The sequence below is a fragment of the Anolis carolinensis genome, chromosome 2 (assembly GCF_035594765.1).
Source record: "Anolis carolinensis isolate JA03-04 chromosome 2, rAnoCar3.1.pri, whole genome shotgun sequence".
In the NCBI taxonomy this organism is placed as follows: domain Eukaryota; kingdom Metazoa; phylum Chordata; class Lepidosauria; order Squamata; family Dactyloidae; genus Anolis; species Anolis carolinensis.
Genome location: NC_085842.1, coordinates 112,754,182 through 112,779,510, shown reverse-complemented (window position 1 = coordinate 112,779,510; position 25,329 = coordinate 112,754,182). Strand labels below are relative to the sequence as shown.

Below are 25,329 nucleotides of genomic sequence, written 5' to 3'. Positions count from 1 at the left end.
AGTAGAGTTGGAAGAGACCTCATGGGCCATCCAGTCCAACCCCCTGCCAAGAAGCAAGAAATTGCATTCAAAGCACCCCCGACAGATGGCCATCCAGCCTCTGCTTAAAAGCCTCCAAAGAAGGAGCCTCCACCACTGTCCAGGGGAGAGAGTTCCACTGTCGAACAGCTGTCACAGCGAGGAAGTTCTTCCTGATGTTAAGGTGGAATCTCCTTTCCTGTAGTTTAAAGCCATTGTTCCATGTCCTAGTCTGCAGGGCAGCAGAAAACAAGCTTGCTCCCTCCTCCCTATGACTTCCCCTCACATATTTGTACATGGCTATCATGTCTCCTCTCAGCCTTCTCTTCTGCAGGCTAAACATTCCCAGTTCTTTAAGCCACTCCTCATAGGGCTTGTTCTCCAGACCCTTGATCATTTTAGTCACCCTCCTCTGGACACATTCCAGCTTGTCAACATCTCCCTTCAATTGCGGTGCCCAGAATTGGACACAGTATTCCAGATGAGGTCTGACCAAGGCAGAATAGAGGGGTAGCATGATTTCCCTGGATCTAGACACTATACTCCTATTGCTGCAGGCCAAAATCCCATTGGCTTTTTTAGCAGCCACATCACATTGTTGGCTCATGTTTAACTTGTTGTCCACGAGGACTCCAAGATCTTTTTCACACATACTGCTGTTGAGCCAGGCGTTCCCCATTCTGTATCTTTGCATTCCCTTTTTTCTGCAAAAGTGAAGTATCTTGCATTTGTCCCTGTTGAACTTCATTTTGTTAGTTTCGGCCCATCTCTCTAGTCTGTCAAGATCGTTTTGAATTCTGCTCCTTTCTTCTGGAGTGTTAGCTATCCCTCCCAGTTTGGTGTTGTCTGCAAACTTGATGATCGTGCCTTCTAACCCTTCGTCTAAGTCAGGGGTCCCCAAACTAAGGCCCGGGGGCCACATGCAGCCCATCGAAGCCATTTTTCTGGCCCTCGCGGCGGCGGTGGCTCCCTCCTCCTTCTCCGAGGAAGGCGCCTTTCCCACCTCCTCCCTCACCTAGTGTACGCCTTCCAAAGCTTTGCTTGTTTATAATGGTATTTTAATTATTATTTAATTAATAGTTAATTAATTATTAAGGGGTGCTTTGTCAGTGCTTTTGGTGCACAAAGGCAGAAGGGGGTTGGACTAAATGGCCTAAAGGGTCTCTTCCATTCCAATTATTATTATTGACACAAAGACACAGTATAACACAGCAAACAAGATATATATGCTGGATTTCATATCACAAAATCACAAGTTGAACACTTCCCCAGCGTTTAGTACTGTGTAATGTATTATTATTATTATTATTATTATTATTAACAACATTGAGGCTGGGTGGCATCTGTCAGGGGTGCTTTGCTTGTGCTTTTGGTGTACAAAGGCAGAAGGGGGTTGGACTAAATGGCCCAAGGGGTCTCTTCCAACCCTCTTTATTATTTTTATTATGATTATGATTTTTATTAACATTGAGGCTGTATTTGTTCCTGTTTGTTTATTTTTCACTTCAAAATAAGAGATGTGCAGTCTGCATAGGAATTTGTTTATAGTTTTTTTTTAAAAAAAACTATAGTCTGGCCCTCCAACTGTCTGAGGGACCGTGAACTGGCCCCCTGTTTAAAAAGTTTGGGGATCCCTGGGCTAAGTCGTTAATAAAGATGTTGAACAGAACCGGGCCCAGGATGGAACCCTGCGGGGCTCCACTCGTCACTTCTTTCCAAGATGAAGAAGATGCATTGGTGAGCACCCTTTGGGTTCATTCGCTTAGCCAATTACAGATCCACCTAACTAGTTTTGTCTAGCCCACTTTTTACTAGTTTCTTTGCCAGAAGGTCGTGGGGGACTTTGTTGAAGGCCTTACTTGTTGAAGACAGTGTGTATGTCCCCTGAAGAGTGTTCCTGTTAAAGTGAATTGTGTAGGTGTAAAGTGTTGTCCTCCTCCTCGACATCCCCAGAGCATTTGTCAATGACAATCCATTGAGATGCGTCCAAGAGCCCAAAACTCTGCCAAGGGAGTTCCTGTTGCACCTGGTCTATGATTGGAGATGGAGCATCTGCATGATTGTGTAAGTGTGAATGTGGTGATGCATCGCCCTGTCAGGGCTATCTGCCGTGCATTGATCAAGGATGGCCCACTGAGTGGTATCTAAGTATCTGTGGTCCTCCACAAGATGTATTTCCTGATCAGATGTTAGTGGTGTAAGAATTTGGAATCTGTTGTGTAAGCCAAGCTGAGCAGAAGTATTCTGCGGAGGCTGCCTGGTTCTGTGTCTCTTTCTACGGTGACCTCCTTCCAAGCTGAGTGTTGTCCACATTGGAATAAATCTCCCCATAAAGTTCCTCATCATGCTGTTGGTGTGATGCAGGTTGTGTATCTACAGAAGCGTGTTGTGCAGTGTCCAAGAAGAGCTTGAGTTCCTGAATGTCCTTAAGGGTCTTAATACGGTCCTCAAGTTGTTGGATCCTCTGTTCCATCAGAGTCATCGGTTTACATTTGGAACAGATGTAGTTGACTAGTTTTTGTGTGAAAAAGTGGAACATGTCACAGCTGGTGCATGTGATGGGAAGGTTTTGCTTTTGTTGCATCTCTTAGTGAGTGAGGTTGCCTAGCGGAATCTGTATAGTGTTAGGTAATGTGCATGCACTTTATTTGTAGACTGCCAAAAACCACCTCTTTGTGTATTTGTTTATGTTGTGTTTTTTTCTGTATGTACTGTAAACGATAGTAAAGGTGTGTTTTTCACTCAATTAACAGGGGACAATGCCTGCTGTCAATCAACTTAAGTCTCTGGCCTCTCTTTCAATACAACAGTCACACAACAGTTAGACTTTGACCACAGGAGCCAAGCCCACACTCAGTTTTCCTGGCCAGAGAATTTTGCACTAGTTGCCACTTGCTTTCAGTTTTTCATTTGTACCCAATTCTGGTTACATGCCCAGGTCAAAACACTCTAAATGCCCAGGCATCAGAATCCCTGAAGGCCTGCATTTAGATAGCCACTCAAATTTGCAGCCATATCAATGTGTAGTTAACCTCAGAAGCCCTGTACACCAACCTCTTCAACACAGAAATAACGTGGTGGGTGGGTACACAAGACAGATCATTTGGGTCAGTGGCAGCCCCATTATAATTTTCATTCTGTATCATGCTTTCTTTATTGTCTTTCATGCAGGTAGCTAAGACATATCTTCCACGATGCTTGAAGCATATTTGTGTTTGACTTTTGCTTGCTGGACTTGTTTTTGCTTTTTTAATGGCCTGTGACAGTGACACCAATGTAGCTAAACAAAAAAGTCCCAAGTCTGTTGTTTCACTGCCCTTCTGTAGCTTGCAGATTAATTGCCTTATCTTATTTACCAAGAGAAGAAGACATTATAGTAACAATTTCTCTCCAAAGAGAAGCTTCATAAGATAGTAAGAAGGATCTGTTTTGAAACTGAACTCGCTTATCAATAAGTTTGTCATCTTTTTTTTTACAAGGTCCTTGGGCTTTCATAGCACAGCAGGCTGTCATTTGTCAAGATGCAGGCAACTTTCTTAAGATGACATTTTCATTCTGGAGACATTGTGACTGTTGATGTTTAGCTTGTCATGCAATTCTTAAAGACACAGGAGTTCTTCCAGGACTGAATGAACAAACCAACAAATAAAAATGTAAAGGTCAGTTATCATAATGGGGCCCCGCTGGATGCTAGGACCTGAAAATACTAACTAGAACAGTTTTCTCAAGGTCGCAGTGGCATAGCAGGGAATGGGCCTCAGGAATCTAAGTTCTTCAACTTCGGTTTGCTCTCCATCCTGTTTCAAGATATGGCATTTCTAAAATAACAACAGGAAACCGAGGAGACTTGTGGATAAATGCATACCTTCTCCAGTGCCAACCCTATCTTATAGCATCTGGAATTCAGTAGTAAACATTGCATTTCTTTAAAAAAAAGCTTGACTGTAAGTCATTTTACATTGTTCTCCAATATGACAAATAATTGCTGATTTAAATGTACAGAGTTTTGAAATCACTGCATAAAGAATGAATCTCTGTGTGGAGTCATCCATACACAGCAGCCAAATCCTGGATAAGTTCCATTCATCCCAAAACATGTGTTACCTACTTGGATAATTGGAAAAGTCCTCCTGCCCTCTGCCTACTTTGTCAACGACCTTCACAAAATAATAATACTTTACAGATACCTACTGCATTTCTGTTATGTATGGATTGATGAAAACCATGCAGAAATGAAATGGATCAGGATACCCTTCTTTCAGCTTACCAGTACAGTGGAGCAAATCAAATGTTCTGATAAATAAGAGCCAGTTTGAATACGGAAGAGCTAATGTGATACTTCATCACTTGCCAAACAGATTTCCTCTAATTTGTGTGGATATGCATGAGAGAGAAAGAAATGTAACAGTGGAAATTACAAACTAAAAGTGATATAAAATGGATTTTCATAATTGTGTGATTAATCATTTGTTTCAGATTTATTGCATTACAGAGAACATATTTCCTAATTATGCTCAGTATACATACAATAGGAAAATCCCTGGATACATTTTATCAAGGAGGCATGTTCTTTAACATTCTGTGTTCAGCCTTATGGGTATTTGGTGAATGCGATGAGCATGCATTGCATGATATTTTAAAACCTTGCTAATTGTATTCTATCTGCTCCTGGTTCACAGAACAAACAGTCTAAACTGTGGCATCTATGTGCAGCAGAATGAATGATTGCACCATAGGGGTGGGCAGCTGCCAGTGGTTGAGGCCTCACATCTCTGTGATGTCCTCCAATCCTCCTGCTGGCATTTCCTTTGGTTATTTATTCATTGTAAGAATTATTTCTCACAAGACTTAGGACACATTGCGGCATGTTCCTTTCCACAGGGCTGTTGTTGGAACAGGAAAGACCCTTATTAAATCAGGAAGTAAATAGGGTGGGGAAAATAAAGGGCACATTTTTTGAGGATATAAATCTATATATAAAAAAAGGTAATGGAATTTCGGCCTAGGACTAAACAACAAAACTAAATGCCCCAGAACCAAGAAACTTAGCAACAGAACCCAACGGCCTTGCCGCTAGGTTCCTACAACAAAACCCAACGTATATAACTGGGACCCAAAAAAACCAAAAAAACAGGGGGGGAAACGCTCTGCGCCTGCGCCGGACAGGAACTGACGTGCGTCCAGTACACGCCCCACACCCCGTCCTTCAAGTGTCACTCTGCCGCCCATTGCACACTCGCCTATTCTCGCCGCCATCTTCTCCACTCTAGGGAGGCTGCGAAAGGAGAGGCAAAGGAGGCGCTGCCCAGTCGGTTGCCCCTTCTTCCCAGGAGGAGGAGAAGGGAAGACAGATCCCCGCCTGCCCCTCTCCCTCACAAGAGAAGGCGGCAAAGTTGTGCCCAGATCGCTCTGTTGAATTCTTCTCTCACCCTCCTTGGCATCTCCGTCCGGGTAAGAAGGAAAGGACCCCCCTCCAAGGCCTCTCTCCCTTCACCAAGTGTGGATCCAACCACCCCCAAGACCCCGGGGAAGGAGGCGGAAGGGCGCCGGCTCTCCCTCCTAAAAGGTCCCCTGCATCCATTTTGGCGGAAGGAAGAAGCAGGGTGAATCTACAACAGGCATGGGGCAACTTGGGCCCTCCCTCCAGGTGTTTTGGACTCCAACTCCCACAATTCCCAACAGCCTCAGGCCCAGGGGGAAAAGGAAGGCTGTTGAGGCTGTTAGGAATTGGGGGAGTTGAAGTCCAAAACACCGGAAGGGCCCAAAACAGGCATTCCAGACAAGAAACAATCACAGCCAGCTAACACCTCCCAATAAAGGATTCTTCCAGGTAGTAACCATCCAGACCTTGAAGCTCCTAGGCTATTCATTGCTAATCAAGCAACTCCATGGCAACATGCACACCTGCCTCAAGCAGACAAGAGTTCTTTCTACCACCATGGACATTCCACAGATATCAACCCCTTTGTGGCCCAGCTTAATTAACACTGAACAGCCGTGCAGCTTCAAAGCCAGGCTGCCTCCTAGGCCACAGCAAAAAATAAAATCCAGGTCAGTGTGGATTTTATGCAGTTGTGTAGAAGGGGCCTCATAGAATCCTGTTCTAAGCAGATAATATAAAATTATACATATAATATGTAATAATTACTGTGGTCTAATAAGAATACAGAACAATATAATTTCTAAAATCAGGACACTAAATAAAAAACAACACTCAGAAGACAGGGGAATTCCAGACAGGAAACAATCAGGCCCAGCTAACACCTCCCAACAAAGGATTCCCTCAGGCAGGAACCAGCCAGACTTGGAAGCTGCAAGGCCATTCAATGCTAATCAAGGTAATTAATTGCAGCATTCATACTTGCTGCACTGAAACTATTCATTGCTATTCGACCTGGCCAACCAACAATTCCACAAGGTAGAAAAAGGCCAGGCTTGCAAGCAGCAAGACTATTCAGTGCTCTTCAACCTGGCCAACCAAGATTTCCCCTAGATGGAAAACCCTCACATTTGGAAGCCATCAGACCACTCCGTCCCATTCAACCAGCCCAAGGATAGAGGCCCCTATATAAAAAGCGGCCAGGCTTTGAAGCACCGAGGCTATTCAGTGCCATTCCAATTGGCCATAGCAATGCATGGCAGGGCACAGCTAGTACTGTATACAGTAGTGTCCTAACGGGGAGATAGGGCGGGATATAAATAAGGTATTATTATTATTATTATTATTATTATTATTATTATTATTATTATTATTATTGTGAGATTTTACCCTCCCTGCTTCTCCCACCCCCTCCAGTTAGTGAAAGGAGAGTTCCGTTGGTACTGATAATTGCAGGAGCATTTCTGTGTACATCCGAAAATAATCTTGTCTGAAATCCTGGAGAACTTTGTTTGTCAGTGTCAACAGTAGTGGAGTAGATGGACTCATCATATTAAGGATGTATTTTTTGCACAGCAATTATTTATATGTCTAAATTGGAATTTTATTTTTCATGCAGAAAATGCTATTTTCTGAACAGAAAGTGCTTTTTTCTGTGCAAAACACATGTTCAGAATTTGCGCAGAATAAATCTTGAATTGCAAAGCTTCTCATCCATACAGGATTTTTCTTATCAGGTTTTTAGACAGTAGAAAAACATAAGTTTGAATTATTTTTTCAAGTATCTTTGATTATTATTTTCAATTCTACATTAAATTGAAGCTTCTTTGAACCAAAAGTATCATAAATAAAAGTGCTTATTGAGTAGGAATTTTAAGTAGTTCTTGCCTAGACCATAATGTTAACAAATTGACTACTACTAGAAAAGATAATGAAAAGAAGTAAAAAAAAATCATCCCTTAATGGTGCTGAAAAAATCTGAAAGTAGCCTTCTAAGGCCAATATTGAGTGCATTTTAGTCTTGCACAGGGAATATTAATACATTTAAACAACAATAACTAGCAAGAAAAATTGGTGCATTAAACTGAGCTGTCAGCAGAGTCATTAGAAGTCTTCATGGATGAGTTTAAAGTCTCTGGTTGCTAAATATCGTACTGTGGATAATATAAAACCTTTCCAAAATTGAAGTGGGCCATCTTTCTTTTAGAAATTTCTTTGCAGAAGTCTGAATACATCCATTCTTAACGTCTTCACATGAGGCAGCTATCTTACTCTGCAGACTGACTCAAATTAAAAACAAAATTACCAATATCTCTTAGTTACTAGCCATTTTATTTACCTTTCATAGAAAATCATGCACTTCTTTGCATGGTAGCCTCTACCAAATTTCATTTAAATACAGATTTGAGATACCCATTAATCCCCACTACCATGCTGAATTTTTTGAAGAGTCAGGAATATTCATCAGGTTCATATTCAAATTCTTCTGGATCAGCATTGAATCCAGGCATCATAGGTATGATGGATAACATTATTCTGGTGTGGCCAGTTAAAATGATTGCTTATTCAAAAGAGAACATCTTATGTTCTGTAGCTGAAAGTTAATGTCAGTTCATTACAGATAAAACTGCAATGTGAGACTATGGCAGCTCAGTTGTATATACCACCATTTGTCTATCAAATTTCAAGATGGCAGTACTGGGTAGTCATCATTTTCTGACAAAGGGAAATGAAAAAATCTAGGAGGACAAGAGCATAATAAAAATGAATGCTGTGGATTCAACCCTTAGCCTGTTGACCTTTAGATCACCTTTTAGAAGGGACATATGTATGGCCTGGAGACACATGCTTTACATTCTGAGGTGGGCTAGTGGGAGCAAAAGCTCAGCTGATTGCAGTACAGAGAAAGCTAGAAAGAGTAGAGATAAAAATCCTTGTCAGGCTTGGTAAAAGACTCAGCTGGGTATCCCAGATATTTTAAAAAGTGTTCATCATGTGAGCTACATCAAAGCTGATCTCTGAAAATCTGGCCATTCAATTCAGGAAAAGGCAAAGTCTCTACCAAATTGATACAACTGGAGGGGGGGGTATGTGGTCCTCAAACAAAACATTTATTATTCAGAAAAAAGAGGAACTACACTAATGAGTTGTAAAGGTTTATGGCAGTGGTTCTCAACCTGAGGTCCCCAGATATTTTTGACCTACAACTCTCAGAAATCCCAGCCAGTTTACCAGCTGTTAGGATTTTTGGGAGTTGATGGCCAAAAACATCTGGGGACCCCAGCTTGAGAACCACTAGTCTATGATATAGTACTTAATGCTAGATCATTTTCATAAAGTTAACTATAGGAACCTTGTGTGGGTAGAGTGATCAGTGTGTTCCAAGACATGAGTGGGGGAGTGTAAGAAGCAATGCCAAGTGTAATTTCTCTCTAATTGGAATTTTGTTAGGTACTTTCAAAAATTCAGTTCTAAAGAACTATCTCCGTCCACACTTTCTTCACAGCTTTCAGGCATTTACTGTTTTGGCCTCTCCATCATCTAATATTGGTTGGAACTAATTTAAACATTCTTCAAATTTTCACCAGCTCAAGTAAAATTTGGTGGCAGTAGCAAGTAGAATGATATAAGTATACACACTCATCTTTTTGATGGGGCAATAATGTTGCAAACCATTTTTGCTGATGAGACCAGATGTGTACAGAGTTTAATGCAGTGGAATTGATTTCTGTTTGCTAGCCTATCATTCCCCTCTGCAGGAAAAAATCAATACAGATCAATCATGTGTGATTTTGCATGCCATTAGATCCTGATTTAACCTCTGTAGCCCCCTTTCCTACTGTGGACCACACAGTATGAAAGAAGATTGATTGCTTCAGATAATCTGGGCATGACCCTTGCATTGAAACATTAGAAGTCCTACCTCCTTTTCTAATACTTTTTAACCTAATTATGAAATTGTGCCATTCCTTTTCTGGGGAAATTGGAATTATGGACACGACTCAGATCTTGCCATTATGGCATATTAACTCTGAAAATGAAATTCAGTACATTAACTTTTATGGGAAGAATAGCCAATGCGTCTAACTGTGACCTAACAGCGTGGGCTAAATGCATGTAAACAGATTTCCTCACTACATGCTGTTGTGCCCTTTGAGACCAGCTGACACTTGGGATTTCTCTTCCCTGTTTCAGGTTTGTCTTCTTAACAGTGTCTTAACAGAACGTTTGTGAGATCTGACCAGGAAAATCTGTAATTTGAATTAAATTACAAGCTATATACAAGAAAGCATTTTGACTAGCACGAACTGCATATATTTGATAACCAGAACATACAGGGCACACAAAAACATAATACTCATTTGTCTAAAGTCAAATTTGGTAAGACAGAGAAAGAGAACTTTTATTTATTTGGGTCGTTATTGTAGAGATAAATGTTTTCTCTACAATGGCATTTCTATGACTCGCTGTCATAATAAGGATCACAAATAACCGAGTACTGTACATTAGAACGTGAATGAAGCAAACCTTTATCTTCTGTTATGGTGAAAGGTAAATTTTGTTTACTTTGATGAGTTGGTCTTTTAACAAATAGTATAATTATGATGATCCGTGTTTTCAAATTTGGAGTATATGTGTCTGCTTCTAAAGATCAGGTCACTGGATTGGGAAACCCACAATGATTACTTGTATCTCTCCACAGAACCACAAACACAATTTTTAAATGTTTTCAGATGGAGCCTTTGCTTCACATACCTGCCAATCGGCACATATCAGATATTATTTTAAAGGGTATCTTTTCACAAAGATGTGTGGGAGGGAATCAATATGCATCCTTAGAGTAATGATACTTTTATTTGTCTTGTTTTTAAAAAATCTGACGATTTCATGTACTCAGGAGAGATATTAACCAGAAGTAAATGTCTTGAATCATTTAACTATGGAAATCAGAGGTGAGGCTTCAGCAGCCCCAATGGTTGTTCCTATCCACACCCTTATTATCTGTAATTTCCCCTCTACATCTACATGTCTGCTTTATCCATCATAACATCATTAAAGTTCCGTCTTTAATTTAAGTTCTCTTTCCCAGCAATATCCTTTTGGTTGTCTTTATTAGAACCACATAGGAGACCAGAACAAGGGGGAATATTGTACAGTACCTCAGTCTGGTTAGTGTGTAGCATCCTTATTCCTTCAATAAATCCCTCATTGGTCTTTTTCTATATGGTGATTTTGTGAGGGTTGAATTACCATTTAAAGTGAATTATTATTTCAAACATATGTTGGATTTGACAATACCTAGCTGGGAATGCTAATGCAGTCCAGTTTGCTGGAGGATTGTTTTACAATGGCACATCCCAATTTATTTTATAAAGATTTAGAATTGTTATTTAAGGTGAATAATAGTAGTAATAAAATTATTGGCAACTTACATCTTTAGTTGGAAGCTATAATTGCAATACTAACTTTTTGCAAAGGTCAAGTCCATCTTGAAGAGCTGCTTCAGATATTATGGAATGGAGATCGCTCAACAAAGTTGAGTTATACTTCTTTTCTTTTTTTTAAAAAAAATGCAGCTTAGAAGTGCCTTATATTTTCCCCACAACCAAATCTGCAAGTACTAGATTTAAAAAGATATTTTTGCTGCTCTAGAAAGGAATATGTTTGTTCTCAGTGTACAATATGTTAACATTGTGGAAAGGGTAAGCATGAATCCCAAATCCTTTCATCCAGTTTCATTCGTTAAAATATCAGACACAAATTTTAGAACTGTACCTTCAACTCCCCGTAGACAGTGCATATCACTATTTACTGCTCCTATGATTATTTCCAAGTAGTTGTGCTTAAACTACAGGCAGTTCCTGAGTTACAAACATCAGACTAACAAATGACACAGGGTGGAGGCATCAGGAACTGAGAGAAATCTACCCCTTGGAAAGGAAATATGCCCCTGAAAGAGTTATCATGGGGGAAAGTGTCTCAACTGAAGCTTTATCACCAGTCCTGGTTTCCACAAGAAGTAAGTCAGAACAGGTACATTTTTAAGTGTAATACCAGCCACACACAAATTCTGCAGAACCTATCTTGTTCATAACTCGGGGACAGCCTGTATTGGACTGGACACAGGTTGTTTCCTGATCATTAATTCCCACTAGAAACAAAAATGACTAAACTGAGGCTATTGGACATATCATGAGACAACATAAGTCACTGGAAAAGACAATAATTCTAAGAAAAGTTGAATGCAGTAGGAAAAGAGGTGAAGACCACATTATACACAGCTCAGTAAAGGAAACCAGGGTCCATAGTTGGCATAGTTCGCAAAACCTAGACAAGGCTCTTAATAACATGGTTTTAAAAAATGTTTTTACAAGTGTAGTGTGAGAAGTAATTCCTTCATTCATAGGACTATAAATCGAATCTGAATGGAAAACACTTAACAGTAACCATGTTTCCTAAGATTTCACTAATCTCAAATGCATCCTGGTACAAAACATATGTTAATGCACTTTTCTAATGAAGAATCATTTTTGTATATTTACCCCACAATCTGTTACGAATAATATTTTTTCATGAGTTAAAAAACACATTTTTCCCGGATTATTAATTATTGCATCCGGAAACATTTCATTACAGAGATTAATTTATTTCACATTGTTAGTAGTGTATACACATGGAATAGAAATATGTTTTGTTTTCAAGGGTCTATAGACTATCAGAGCTTTACATTGTTTTATTGTTGTGATTCTATAAGTATTTTATCACTTTGATTCAGCTACCACTTGGCTAGCAGTGCAGTGCTGTATCAAGATGCTAAGGCGTGCTATTCACATACATGTAGATATAAATATAAATCAAAATAACAAGGCATCTGCAATAAAATATTTTATATGTTTTTGTCAGTGTAGTGTGAGAAGTAATTTCAAACATTCAGCCTTTATTTTTTATCAATGTGGGATAGCATATAATAAAAATTGGCAGGATAGGTTTAACATCAGAATAAGTGGAGAATTCTGTGCCTTGAAAATCTATAAGGTCCAGGCATCTGTCAACTGAAAGGACAGAGATTGTGAAATATACCGTTTTGACAGCAGGGTCAATTCAGAAGCGCGCCACAATGAGTTCAGTGGAACTCACTGTCAGATATACGTACATAGTTTTTAGCCAAAGACTGTAATTCTATATACATCTGTTTGAAAGTGTAAACTACTGAAGAAACCAAGATTAGTTTTGAATAAACATGCATATGATTTGGTTTGTTAATGGACAACAACCCTGTTTCTTATGTTCTTTCCTACCATTCTGACCTACTTTTGACAGGTTGCCAATTTTATAAAATAACTAGTTGAAATATTTTAATGAATGGATAAAGCATTCCTTATATGAAAGGCTTTGGACTAGGACTAGAAGTGTTTTTGATTTGAGATTTTAATTTTTTGGGAGGTAGACCCATATTTGCATGTTCTGAAACATTAGAAATACGAAGTGCTACGGATCAGAAGTATTTTTGATTTTTTAAGGTTTTGGAATTCCTGAATTTGCATATATGAAGATATTGAGATTTCTTCTTCATGGTCTCACACATAACCTGACCGTAATTTTGTATACAATATTTTAATAATGTTGTGCATGAAACAAGATTTGTATGCATTGAATCTTTTCTTGTATCAGGAAGCAAAGTGGACAGTTTCAGAATTTCACACAAGGGATGCTCAACATGTTTGTTGGACTATGAAGTGATGAGGCTAAGAGTTGAGATCACAGCTCTAACATATGTAGGTCATTGGAAATTTGAGCTTTCTGTACAGCTTCTCAGTTAGGCTTTGTGTTGCCCTCCGCAGCACAGTGTGTGAGTATGTATTTAAGGATATCTGTTATTACTGTCACTTTTGTAATGTTCTCAATACAAGAACAAGTTCCAAAAATATTTTGATGAATAGATGCTATCAAGCATATATGTACTCCAGACAAGATGGAGACAAAGGAACAGAAAGGTAGATTGTAAAGGCATACCATAGCAGAGATATACCCTAGGAAGCTCCTTTTTATAAACTCTTTTTGTGCCCATGTAGTTCCTCCTTTTCCTAATTGTCTTCTATCCAATTTGAAGGTGTTTTTTTTTTAAGTAGTGACAGTATTTGAGAGTGGTGAAGAAGAGGTGAAGAAACACAGGCTTCTGATGTCAGGTTCTAGTGTCTACAGTAAACATTGTAAAAAAAAAGCTTGAACTGGGAAACAATGAGATTCTGCTGTAGCTGGTTCTGCTTTAGCTATGTGTGCTTGCCTGCAAAATCCAAGGTGAAGAGCAGCTTCCTCCAAAATCCTTTAATAAGCATGTTTGAACATCAAAACACAGAGGAAAAAAAGGAAGCCCTTTTTGCAAACTTACCAAAGAATGCATATAATATGCAAATGAGGCCACACAGATTTAGGGAATTTAAATATGGCAACCCAGTGGTACAGGAAAAAATGGTGAAAGGCTTTCATGAATAAGGAGGTAAAATATATGGTACTCCTAATTTCTTTTCAGCCCTATTTTGTAAGTAAAATAATAAAAAGCAGTATGTTTATATTAACCCAAGGCACTTCCACAAAAATCCGAATGCAGCCCTGCCAATATTATCCCACCAATGTGTTTTTTAAAAGGTTGGCCAACTTTGGTCTACTATCTGTCTGAATTAAAAATACATTTTTCTTCATGTTTATTTCTACGATGGATTTTTTTTTTACTTTCCATTTTTTTTCTGATAAAAATGTATTGCTTCTAAAGAAATGAAATCCAATCTTCAATATATTTAGTGTAAGAACAATAAAAAACATTAACACACTTCAGAAAGGAGAGGAAGGCAGAGCTGGTATCATCTTCCATTTGGAGAAGGAAGGATCACCATGGAAACAGTTTTCGTTGAATTCTGTGCACTCCAGGCATTGAATGTGTAGGAAGCAAGCAAAAGGGGAGGGCTGGGGGAAAAAGGGCATTTCTTATTCTTTCCCCTCTGTTGCCACAAAACTGCTGTGGAATCTTACGGAGAAGAGTCATGAATTATAGATCATGCAAATATAAATCTATTTGGAATTCAAATTAATATTAGACTGCCTTGGCTTTTAAATGAAGGAGGGTTTGTAGTAGCAGGCAACAGGATCAGGTTATAATATTTAAGAGTGTCACAAGTTAAACTGAAAGACAGGTTAGCTTCTGCAGTGGCAAGTGTGTATTTTTTATCATTTACAGGTATCAATTAGAGAAAGAGATGATGTTTCTCATACTAACCAAAAGAAGAAATTGGAGCCTCTCTTGGCACCTCTTAGATAGTGCTGGAGGGTGGAAATGTGCCAGCCACATTAGAGCCTCTTCTGGTGTTTCTTTTTTTTTTCCAGAACAGTGCTGATACCTGTAATACTGGTGTCCACATTTTCTTCCACTTTATTCTTTCAGTTAGATCTTCCTTCAGTTTCCCACAAATGTGTCATGTTGTTTGGGATGTTTGTGTGCTATTTCAAAGGTTTGTGTCTGTGGATGAGCTCTAAGTCATGTCCAAATGGCACTATACTGCTGTCAAACATTGATAATGTATAAAGAACTTTGCTTTTTCTCCCAGATATCTGCCTATTACATGTGGGTCCTCTCAACTGTTTTCATAACACTGTCTACAATAAAATTGCCTTCCTGAATCTGTTCATAGAAAGCAAACGCTAGAAATTAGTTAAGACAAACTTCAGAAAGCATTCATGTCTTTGCAAATATACTTAGTGCCAAAGAGACAGAGCAATATGGAGAAAATTGTGTGAATATTAATTGAGGCAGCATGGAACTCATTATTCACCTGCCAGATGTCGCCTGGATGTTCATGGCCCAGCAGGCACTGGGTCGGGGGAAAATAGGTGGGGAACAGATTCTTGCATTGGAGGTGGATGGATCCAAGGAAACTGGCTTCTTCAGAATGGGAGCTCAGATATTTTTGGAAAATTGCAAAATAATAAATATAGATTAACATCAGCCACGTTGCAGTCTCATATAACTATCAGGTAAACTAATAATCTGAAAATGAGCAACTGTTAGGATTTCTGGTATCATATTGGCCTTCAGGGGACCTTGGAGGGACAGTTCTACCATACTTCCATGGTTATTATTTTTTGCTTCCAAATGTCAACCAATGGCACCTGGGGGCATTTTGGCCTGTTTTTTTTTTTTTTTGGTCCTTTTAGGTGCAGGAGAGATTTCTTTTCCAATGGGAAGTAACTCAGAAGTTATTCTGAAGCACATGGATTTGCCTTTGCTCCATATCTTTTTTCTTTAATACAATATTTAGATGTCTGAAGCATCTTTGCTGGGCTTGTATAAATGGGCTTCACCCAAAACTTATTTCCCAAATTATGAGGCAGTGGTAGGGCAATGATGACTATGTGTCACACTGTGTAATGCTGCTTGTCATTATTGAGAGTAATTCCGTACTGTGCTATAAAACGTCTTACCAGCAGTTATCTCACTGTTGTCCTGCCTCATGTATTGGCTTTTACGGGGTTTTCAGATGTTAGCATCCTCTGCTCATAACATTTTCTATCTTTTCTACACATTCTACCATCTTTCCTTTTCTTACTGTGAAAAATCAGTTTCGGAGGAAAGGAATAGCTGTACTATGCCTTTCAACTGCTAGCATGAGGAGCCATCCATCTGAAAATATCTTGAGGGGGAGTGGGAAGGAAAGTGACATGGAGTGGTAATGGTTCTGTGCATCTTGTAACATCTACTTGTATTCTGCAACAAAATGCTGATGGCTGAGACTGCCATATTTGTTATAGCAAGCAGTTCCATTCTCCTTCGATCTCTTTTTGCATGATTGCAATATGTATTGGGCTTAAATTGCAGAAAAACAATGCACTTTTGTAATTGTGTTGCATGAGTGATGTGACATGAGATGTTTTTTTCAGAGCAAAAAACTATTGAGTGTGTTGGGCTTTGACTTCTGTTCTAGCTTCCTAAATGGCTATTCTCTTCATTCGTGCCCAGTCATTCAGCATCTACCACAGTGTTCAACACAAATGGACAAAATCATTCCTTACATTCCCCCGTTCTTTTTAATGACAGTACCAAAATCTTTTGAATAAACAGAAAGCTTGTGGCAATCATAGTCTGAAAACAACTTATAACACCATAAAACCTATTCTCTTAGATAATGAATATGGACGCCAAAGGCTAAAATACTTGCATTTTCTAAACAATAAGAAGCCTTTAGCTAGTGATATTGCTGTTCTTTTCCTGTTCCTACTTTGCCTTCACTGAAAACTGTACTGAAGATGCAATTGCTGAAGACAAGGAGGGAATAATTGCAAAGGAATTAACCTCTGACATTTTTTCCAAGAATAGCTTTGAAAAATCCACTCCTCAGCAGGCTGTCTGCTTACCTGGATGCAGTATAAATACCTCTTTACCTCACTTATTGAAAGTCAAGCTTTTGCAAGTTAACTATTCCCTTCTCAAATATATTTTATGCCAATTTTTGACTGATGAATTATTAATAGTGATATACTAATAATCAGTTGCACTACAAAAGTAGGTTGAGGAATGAATGATCAAAACAGAGTAGCAGTCTTGGAATTGTCAATGTTAAAATGCTTTTAAAATATATTTATATGAACTATAAGACTGGTCCCTTGTAGACAATTTGGGTTCTACTCTAGGACACAGATCCACTGAACTCGATTGGATTCAATTTTTGAGTAAACCTGTTTGAATTTCTCAGCATCTGTATTTCACACATGTGGTAGAAACTTGCTGCGAGTGTCAGGACTGACTTCAGAGCTCTCTCTTCTTCCTGCTGGAATCACATGCATGCTTCTTTTCCATTTCACCTTTTTCCTTACCTCTTCAGCCTTCTCTTTTCCACCGTGTCGTTTCAATCCAGGCCCCTTTCCTGGAATTGATACTGGGTCCTGAGTGCCTCTGTTCACTGCCATCTTTTAATTCCCACTCATTGTCAGCAGGTGGATCCCTTGTTAGTGGAATGATAAATCTGCTTTGAGTTTTAGGCCAGATTTACACATATCCACATATTGGATGGTAAACAGCTCTGGAGCCATTTTGGTAGCCAGACAATGGCTGGGCCAAGCGTGCTATGGTGTGGCCACAAGCAGCTTCATAACAGAGATTTGCTGGTGATGTTGCTTGTGCTGATCTCATACCTGGGCACTGTGTTGTGACTGCACCAGAAGCAACATCATCCAGAAGCCTCTGCAAGACCTGTGATACACTTGTGGGCATTGGTTCAAGCTAGATTCAGCCCGATTCAGCTGTCCACACTTCCAAAACACTATCATCACTCCAGACTGCTTCTGGACTGGAGTTGAGGGCACAGTAGCAGTGATGGTATGGTGAAGGGAAGGAAGAACATTATGTGTAACTCTCTTACACTTTTTTGTTATCTAATAGTTACTTTTTTGAAGCCTAATTCCAGTGACAATAAAGCCAAATAGACAATCAACCCAACAACATATCTACAACATCAGTCCTTCTGTCTCTCAGCCAGTCTTCTGTTCCTTTTGCCGTTACCTTATGCCCTTTCCATCAGGAAGTAAGAGATCAAAATAGATATCTTTCAGAATGACGAAAAAGATTATTTCTTCACTGTTGAAATGAGAAAAAATAATGTGGTAATCTTTATGCTGTTTCCGTTGAAGTTCCTTTGTATTAAAAGATTTCATGTCTATGTTCACCTTCTGTAGTTTTGCATATGTTGATTCTATAGCATGAATTTTAAGATACATTCCAGTAGCATGGTGGTGAAATGCAAAGCAGTAGAGACACTGATTGATCTCTATGGTTGCATTTACTTGTTGCTGCATACTTAGGACCCAGACGCGAGCCACAGTTAAATCAGCACAGTATTCCATCTTGCTTCATGTTTCAGAACTTAGAAGTGGAACTGATAATTGCTGGAGGAGGCATTATGTATTTCTAAACTAGCACAGTATATTGCAGGGTTTGCATACTTATTGTGATAGATGTAGATATCTTTATTTTGGATCATGTTTTTTTGCTGCAGCGATGTAGTATCCTGTCAATCCATGATCTAAAAATGCTTGAAACATGAGTTTAACCTCCAGCCCATATGTTGACTGTGACTGCATATGCAGCATAGAACATAGTTATACATGTCACTGGTACTGTGTTGGATAGTTCATATGAGGCTTCCCTGGGCTTTTCCAATACCGTTTGCCATTACAGGAGAATCCACAAATAGTCTTTTAAAAGCAAGCAAAAAAGTGCAGAACATCAACAGGGTTGCTCCTTCATTGTCTTCAGTATTCTGCTGTTTGGTTATCTTTTATTTCTTTAAATATATATATATAATGGTATTTTGAAGCCGTTCCCTCCTAATTTCTAGCATTCAATCGATTTATTTTTAAAGAAAAAACAGACTATTTTCAGCCAAGGAATTTCCCCCTCCCCTGTAGCAAAGCTACTCTTTCTATAAATGCCACAAGGACATGAAAAGTGAATCTTACTGACTATCATTACTAAAGTGCTAGCTGTAAAGTGCTGTCTGGTGGCAGGGAAAGTGCTGTCCTCACACAAGTCCTTCTGCCTCCCAGCCGGTGTTAACACTGCAGAGGCTTATGCTAGTGACAAAAAAGATCACCATGTTCAACTATTGAGAAAAGTGCTTGTATGGAGTTTTAAATCTTGACGTTTCTTTGCTAACGATGCCTATGAATTCCCTTAATGATATTCAAGTACAATAGAAAATCTAAGTGCTCTGTAGAAATTCCACCGGGGAGGCAAAACTCTGACAGTAGTTGTTCCTGTAACCATATAAGCAATGAGGCCTTTAGATGCTAGCGTAAAGCCACTCTGCAGTTAACTTAAATTGCCTTTGTCTTTTTCTTTTCAGCTGACATTATCTCTACAGTAGAATTCAACCACACAGGAGAATTACTAGCGACAGGGGACAAGGGGGGTCGCGTTGTAATATTTCAACGTGAGCAGGAGGTAAGTGCTGGTGAATGCAAAAATGCCCATTTTTATCCTTTTAAAAGACACTTCCTGCTGCTTCCTAATCTTTGTGTGTCACTCTTCACCCTGCTTCTCTTCTTGCAAACTAAAAATTGCAAAAAAGGCCATTAACATCAATAGGCCAGTTTCTGTCTCCAAAAGCACCCCGCAAATGTCGTTTTTCCACATCTTTTTGCTTCCTTTAACAGCCATTGCAGGCTAAGAAACTAATGTAAATGGAATAATGCTGAAGCATCATAAATTCAGAGAAAGCCAACTGCTTTATATTTGCCCAGCCAAATGACATTTTTAAAGTCTGCTTAGTTTAATCTTTAGCAGAACTTCCTTACTTTAGATAGCTTTGACTTTGCACAGGCTTCATTATGGGGTATATTGATGCACAGCAGTAGTGGAGATGGTCTCGATTTATGCAAGTCAGTGAAAAACATTTTCCCCTAAAAATGCTAAAAATGTACATATAACCAAATATTATAGTGAAAGCACAATAATGTCAATGTCTCAATTTTGTTAATTCAGTTGCTTAATGAATGTATGTGGCTTATTTTTTTTATTCTAACTAGCAAGCTTGTAAAATATATTTGCATATATATATATTTTTAAATGAATCCTGTTTGCTTTGAAAGCATTTAAGTCTCATACACATCTAGGTGGTATATTTGTGGATTCTTGCCCACTATATATAAACTTCTAATATGAGCTAGAGTGTGTAGTTGCAGACCCACTGACAATCTATTACTTGCAAACAAGGCACAGATAGATTCTCTGAGCAGAATTAGTCAGGGGTAGCTATCTTCATGCACACTCTGGTCTATCCTAGGCTTACAATATTTTGAAAAGCAGTAAAGAGGGCACATTCACTAACCGACTACTTGAAACCACTGATAACTATGACAGTTCCCATTGTAAATAAACTTACTATATAAGCTGTGGTAATGGCTAATAATCCTAATCATCAGTGTATTTAAATAACATCAATTTTATCTTCCCTATCCCCCTTTCCCAACTCTTCTGATGGCCACTTCACCCACTCCACCACATTGGCTTGTTTCATCATTCCTGTGTGGCTGGAGGCACTCCAGTTTTCCAGGCAAAATACCCTCCTAACCCTACAGAAGATGCTAAAGACTTCAACCTGAAACTTTCTGTATGTAGAGCATGTGCTGTATTGCTGAATCCCAAGCCCCTGCCCTACACCAAATAAGCATGAATTCTCTGTTATGCCAGAATTAAAGTTATGTCATGAAATGCATTATTGTAAATTGATACACTTATAGGACTAGAGATACAAGTGTCAAGTCTCTAAGCCTCTTTGTTTTCCAATATGTGACCATGTTAGCCATCCCAAAATTACATTATCCACCCCAAAATTACAGTAAATAAATATTCACTGTTTAAACCAACTTGACTTAACTTGGGTAGGTTTTATCAGTTATGTTATCAAGATAATAATACATGAGGCAGACTGGCAAACTTTTTTATGAGACAGCAAATAAGGACAATGAAGTGTGGCATCCAATTTAGATTGAAAAACCTGGTGAATCTGTAGTAATTCTTTCTTCAGTGTGGTCTCTGTGAAATAGCACATATGGGTCTAAAATATAATGAATAGTCAATAAAACATACCAGTAAATAGTATTAAAAAATGATATGCATTATTGTGGTGTCTTTTCAATTCTGATTAGTCTTTTGAATTTAGTGTGTGTATAAATGTTTTAATAACTCAGACTAGTTGGGAGAAGGTATATAGAATTTATACAATTTATATAATGTAAATGTATATTATATATGTATATTTATCTTCTGAATTTTCTTAGTATGGGAATATAAATCCCTTTAAGGCGCAAAACTAAGATTAACTAAAAAGCTGATATATCATGTTTCAGCAAACTTGTTATTAAAAGTTAACATTATGCATATGTGAAAGGAAATGACTAGTTCAGATAAGCATTGCATAAGTAAACATTATGAATTTTCTACAAGGCACTTGAAATCTTCTAAAATGCATAATGGGATGATTTCTTTCTTTCTTTCTACAATCTCCCCTTTGTTGTGATTTTCATTTTCATGGCAAAATTTACATCTCTGCATTTTTTAACTTGGCAAGGTAACTGCTGGAAGAAAAACTAATCTGCTTTCCCCTTTTCCTTCTTTTTTTCTCTTCGCACATGCTCAGTAAATGATTCTGGGGAAAGCAGCTGTTTACCTTGCCTGTTATAGTAAGGCACTCACAGCTACAGTAGGATCAGCTAGAGTTGAATCTCATTCTTTCCCAGGTCAACCCTTGTTGCATTATTTACTGCAGACACATGACTGACTGCAACTCAATATTAAGAATCTGTTTTTCTCCAGCCCCCCTTCACCATTCTTCCAGTGCCAATGCTGCAAAAAACAAACATTAATACTAGACAGAAGAGAATAAATGAATGGGACTTGGCTGAGCTTTTGTGTGTGTGATACATAAAGCTACTTCTGTGTCAGAAGCCTTATTAACTGATGTGTGCCTGTAACATGAAAGTTACAACACAATTAAATGGCCATCAAATTCAACACCATTAATATTTTAAATATAAAATCATGTAAACACAAAGTTTAAAATACAGTGCATACCCCCCCTCCCAAACTGAAGACTCCCTGTTGGTCACTAAAAGCTTGCTTTAATAAAAAGGTCTTTATCTGCCAGGGAAAGGAGAGCAGAGAAAGAGACAGTCTATTATATAGGTTTTATTTTATCAAAGATTGAAGCCCAGACTTCCTGTTATATATCTTCTCAATGTATGAAATTTTCATCTGTAATTATATGAGATTAAATACAAGAACAAGAAAAAAATGAGACACATTCTAGTTCACTATTCTGTGAAATTTCATACAGGAAAGAAAGAAATAGATACCTGGATTATATGAATTAAGTCTCCCAATGAAGCAGGCTAGTTGTTGCCATTCAGACATGCTACATGACAGTGTACAACTCTGAGCCACTTAGGGCCCATTGAGACAGACCAAAAACGTGGGGCGTGTCTCAGTTTTTACCAATCAATTCGGAAACAACCCAAGGTTTCATTGGCTTGTTCCAAATTAATTAAATACGTCATTAGATCTGGGATTAATGAGATATTGGGCCTGTGGGAACTCACTCCCAGTATTTCTTCTGCATTCCCAGTGGTAAGTCCCCACAGAAATCCTGCATGTTCTGGGCTCCTGGAGCCCAAAGGTGCAGGAGGGCGCCCCCAATTTCTCCCTAAAACTTACTTTAAAAGGCCTATGGCCACCATAACTCCTCTCTTCATGTCCTCCTGGCATGATAAAATGACATGCGAAGGGATATGGGACAGGAGGGATTTTCGTCCTCACCCCTCCCATCTCCTCAGGCGTCATTTTCATACACCAGAAGGATGCAAGAAGAGGAGTTATGGTGGTCATGGACTTTTTAAAGGAATCTTTTGGGGGAAATTGGGAAGCTTTGGGGTGGCTTCAGACCATCCCGATTTCAATTGGGATGGCATTTAGCCACCACTCTGGGAAAGCCTGGGTGGCATTTTGGTGGGTGGTTGTAGACAGGAACCTGTGCTGAAGCTGGTTATTTTAACCTGCTTCGGCACAAGTTTAAGGGCTGTATGGAAGCACCCTTAATTTATTTCTTGTTATTCACTTCAAATACTTGAAGGTCTTATAGGGAAAATCTGGTCACCTTGTGCTGTAACTCCCCTCCAGGCAGTGTCCCTCATTAATATTTTAAAACTGCAATAGGCTTTTCACGTTCTTTATGGCCCAGGAGGAAGGATTTTGTCACACACACACTCTACACACATTGTTTTAGGTCTAAGAGCATTTTTCATAATCACAATTGATTTCTTGTAATATCCTATTTTGGAAAAAGTCTGATCCTGGGCCGTAATCTTGAAAATGAGGGAAACTTGGTGAAATTGACTCCATGGGCTCTAGAGGTGAATTCTATAGAAATGATTTGGGATGCAGATGGCCTGATAAAAGGTATGTGTTTTCCCTAAATCCAGGGAAATCACCTAGGCCTGCTTTATTGCCCGGTGTGGGTCTGATTCTGTGTGTAAGCCAAATAGTGGTATCCGTCTCTTGATTTCAGCCATTTTTTTGTCTTGCCAATTTGACCTGGAGATAAACAATTAGGAAGCCCCATTCACTCCTGAAACAAAACAAATGTGCTCCTCCTGCTTCCTATCACCAGTGAGCACAGAAGCTGACACATAAGGAGAATGCATTGTGTCGGAAACATCTCTTGTGTCTGCTTTGATATCTAAACTGTAATGTGTCACCATAATCAGGCACTTCCCTGTCTTTTAACAATCCTTGGAGAACAAAAGAATCAATTGAAAATTTGCCAGTTCTGGCTCTTTTAAGAACCCCTTTATTGTTTCTTTCCCACTCCCCGCAGAGCAAAAATCAGCCCCATCGCAGGGGTGAATATAATGTTTACAGCACATTCCAGAGCCATGAACCTGAGTTCGATTACCTGAAGAGCTTAGAGATAGAGGAGAAGATCAATAAAATACGATGGCTCCCCCAGCAGAACGCAGCCTACTTTCTTCTCTCCACCAATGGTATGTTGGGATAATAAGAGGTAATTGTTTGGTTGCTAGACAAAGATCCTGCAGTGCTTTGCTGGCTTGTAATAATCGTATTTGTAATCTCTCCGTAGGAAAGGTAAGCATATCTCTTATCTCCCACACAGATGGAGCAGCGAAACCACACAGGTGTTGTAAGAAAAAGAAAAATAGCAGAAGTGGCTGATTTTTTTTATAATGACAGACATTAACAATATTTTGTGTAAATGAACAATCCTGTGTTCCTTTACATCTTTCCTTTTGCAATCTGTCCTAAATTTTTATCATGTATCTCACTCTATGTTTCATTCCCCCCTCCTTCATATGTCTGGCCAAAAGCCAAATCTGATGATACCAGGCCAGGATTGGAAATTCCCTTTTCTTTTTTTGTCCCCCAGCTCCCAGAATCCTCCAGTCATTGTGAACTACTGTGGCAATCGGACTTTGGGAGTTGTAATAGTAAAGTTTCCAAGCTCTTTGTGGCATAGAGAATAAGGATGAAGGGACATTTTCTACAGAAATCATGTGCTGTGTATAATTCCTGCCTCTGAGGCACTTGAGTGCTTCAAGCAGCTTTGACATCATTCTCCATGTTTGCTGGGAAATACATGCCTCCTTCCAGCTTTCAAGTCCTCATCTACCATGTCATCTACCGTCTATCTACAGCCCGCTTTACCACAGAGGTGTGTGGCCCATGTGCTACATGTGCCCGTCCTGTTTTTTTACCCCTCTTGATCTAATGTGGCACTAGAGAATTTGGCAGTATGTTGACTGATATACCTCTCCCATGATTTAAATGTTAAACAAGGCAAGCAAGGAGCACACACCTGGATTTTTAAGTGGAGTTGTGCCCCTTGAAGCCTCTCATACAACTGGATTAGTGAAAGCCTTACTTTAGCATTTGGAAGAAAGGTATAGCAAGAGCATATGTGCTGACTGCCCAACCTTACTAACTGTATGTTTATTGTCAGTGCAAAGAGGCCTCCCTGATTCAGCCTGGAATCCTGATGGTGCACCATTACACTGGTTCAGGTGCACTTTTTCCAGGGATCCATTAAAGTTTCATATGGAGGAGAAAGTAGGGAAAGTCACCTCTATCCAGACAGGAAGGTCCTGGGTCTTAAGCAGCCCGACACCATGGTGCCTGGTTTCTGAGTGGGTCCTTGAAATGAAAGACACTTTAGGAAGTCAGCATTTGCCAAGGCTGCTTTGCCACTGTGCTTTTCGGTTTAACAATCTACAGATAAATCAGGCACTGTGGAAATAGGCTGACTGGAAACAGACAGCTTCCTCTCTGAATGGAGACTAAGGCTGACTCTACACCATAGAATTAATGGTGTTAAACT

General features: G+C 39.2%; 1 protein-coding gene across 4 annotated transcripts in view; it reads left to right on the top strand.

The window, feature by feature from the left end:
* The window catches only part of ppp2r2b (protein phosphatase 2 regulatory subunit Bbeta), a 283,974-nt gene that overhangs the window by 181,314 nt on the left and 77,331 nt on the right, over positions 1-25,329 (top strand). For all 4 annotated transcript variants that reach the window (XM_062970418.1, XM_003224096.4, XM_003224095.4 and 1 more), the window contains 2 exons: positions 19,288-19,385; positions 23,815-23,980. In XM_062970418.1, the coding sequence (XP_062826488.1) occupies positions 19,288-19,385; positions 23,815-23,980 (264 nt within the window). The remainder of the gene's footprint in view (positions 1-19,287; positions 19,386-23,814; positions 23,981-25,329) is intronic.